General features: G+C 51.5%; 1 protein-coding gene across 4 annotated transcripts in view; it reads right to left on the minus strand.

Annotated features, from left to right (window-relative positions):
- Stac2 (SH3 and cysteine rich domain 2) overlaps positions 1-2,212 on the minus strand; it is a 17,513-nt gene that overhangs the window by 3,209 nt on the left and 12,092 nt on the right. For all 4 annotated transcript variants that reach the window (XM_031353790.1, XM_031353789.1, XM_031353788.1 and 1 more), the window contains 3 exons: positions 1,797-1,894; positions 1,470-1,521; positions 1,017-1,154 (listed from right to left, as the gene is read on the minus strand). In XM_031353790.1, the coding sequence (XP_031209650.1) occupies positions 1,017-1,154; positions 1,470-1,521; positions 1,797-1,894 (288 nt within the window). The remainder of the gene's footprint in view (positions 1-1,016; positions 1,155-1,469; positions 1,522-1,796; positions 1,895-2,212) is intronic.

Genomic DNA, 2,212 nt, shown 5'->3' on the forward strand with positions numbered 1-2,212 from the left:
TGGCCTCGAACTCAGAAATCTGCCTGCCTCTGCCTCCCAAGTGCTGGGATTAAAGACGTGTGCCACCATCACCAGGCTCCGGCTACAATTCTTAACAGTAGCAAAATTCCAGTTCTGACATAGCGATGAAATCGTCTTGTAGTTAGGGTTCACATGAGGAACTGTATTAAAGGGACACAGTGCTAGGAAACTTGAGGACCACTGGGTTAAGAGCTGCACTGACTGCCCTTCCGGCCCCCCAAGCCCTGGTTCAATTCCCACCACCCACGTGGCAGGTCACAGCTATGACTCCAGTCTCAGGGGATCCAACGACCGCTTCTGGTTTTTGTGGGCACCAGGCATGCACACAATGAACAGAAATGCATGCAGACAGAACACTCCTACACATAAAAGATAAATTAAAAACAAACAACAGGAAGTAGCCAAGCCTGCAGATCCATGATTCGGTGCTGTTTTACTCCAGCTGCCTCTGACATCAAGTCCCCGGGGAGCACTTACTACCCTTTTGTTCCTTTGCTTTTGTCTTTTAGAGATGGGGGTCTCACTATGTAGCCCTGACACTTGCTAGACAGTCTTTATTTTCCATTTTTTTGTTTGTTTGTTTTTTTTTGTTTCTTTGTTTCTTTGTTCTTCAACACAGGTTTTCTAGGTGTAGCTCTGGCTGTCCTGGAATTCACTCTGTAGACCAGGCTGGTCTCTAACTCACAGAAATCCTTCTACATCAGCCTCCCAGGTCTACACCACTGCCCAGCTGCTATATAGTTTTAGACCTAAGACAATCCTCCTGCCTTAGCTAGGTCACAGGTATGTGCCACCATGTCTAGTTTATGTGCTGCTGGGGATGGACCCCAGAGCAAGCAGTCCATCAGCACCCCAGCTACAGTCTATAGAGCTTCCTTAGCTCTGATATCTTCCCTCCTAACCTGCTTGTATCCTCCAGATTGTCCTGGGGGGCACTTGACACCCTCACTCACTATATACCCCATGCCTGAACCCCGGTAGGGCCTGGCACCCACCTGGTTCTCCTTGAGACTCATGTAACCCTGTTCCTTGTTTCCAGAGAAGGGCTGACAGCATCGCCAAACATTCTCTCCCGGCCTCACCCGCTGCACAAAATTGGCTGGGAAGAAGCCAACCCGGTCTCCAATCTTGCCCTAGGGACGAGGGTGTCAGTTAGCAGAAGCATCAGTTTTACCCCATTTCTCTAGAACCAGTTCCTACTCAGAGCCAGGACTATGGTCCTCCAGACCTTGGGCTCTCATTCCAGCTCCTAGCTGAGCATAGCTTCTGGCCTTGGAAGGCTATAGGGTGGGTAGGGTCCGATGATAGATGGGGAGGGAAACTGACAGCAAGACCCAAGGGTTGGCCCTGGGCTTGGCCTGGGCAAGCCACTGGAGGAAGCCTGAAGGGAAGATAGAGCAGCAGCTATCAGAGCCCCCCTCACCCTGGACCCCACCCTGCCACAGTACCTTCCACCAGTCTTCGTTAGAGTCATCCACTAGCATGATCCGATCTCCAGGCCTGGGAAAGAGAGACCTGGGGTAGTGCCATGCACTCCCCTCTTATGTGGGAAAGGATTCTCAGTACCCTTAGAGGCCATCAAGACCAGAGATACACCAGGTTCTCTGAAACAGTCCAGAATTGGGCAGGAGGCAGGACACTGTACCAATCCCTCGGGGCAGCCCCAGCCCCTCTGAGTACAGAATAATTAGCTATACAAAGAGCAAAGGTTCCCATCATCCTCTGTTCCAAGGTTAGTGGGGGTTAGGCAGGGCTAGACCACAGAAAGGACTCACTGCAGAGCCAGGTCATTGTTCTCCTGGGGCAGGAACTTGTAGAGGGCGACATAGGAGTACATGGGTCCCACGTCCTTCCGCAGGGGCAGCTTTGGGGGCTGTAGGAAAAGTTCTGGGTCAGTGATGGTGGGTCGTCTCCTTGCTCCACCCACTGGTCCACTCACTGTGACTATGCATGCCTGTATGTATGCTTGTGGTCTGTGACATAGAACAGAGTGAATTTCTGGTAAGTAATAGGGCCTAACTTTGGGTTGGGGAGGGAACTAATCTAGAGAGGGAAGACACCGTTGTCTGCTGCATTCAAGAAGCCCCTGCCCTGGGTGAGATGGCTCAGCGGGTAAGAGCACCAACTGCTCTTCCAAAGTTCGTGAGTTCAAATCCCAGCAATCACATGGTGGCTCACAACCACCCATAAT

The sequence above is a fragment of the Mastomys coucha genome, unplaced genomic scaffold, assembly GCF_008632895.1.
Source record: "Mastomys coucha isolate ucsf_1 unplaced genomic scaffold, UCSF_Mcou_1 pScaffold5, whole genome shotgun sequence".
In the NCBI taxonomy this organism is placed as follows: domain Eukaryota; kingdom Metazoa; phylum Chordata; class Mammalia; order Rodentia; family Muridae; genus Mastomys; species Mastomys coucha.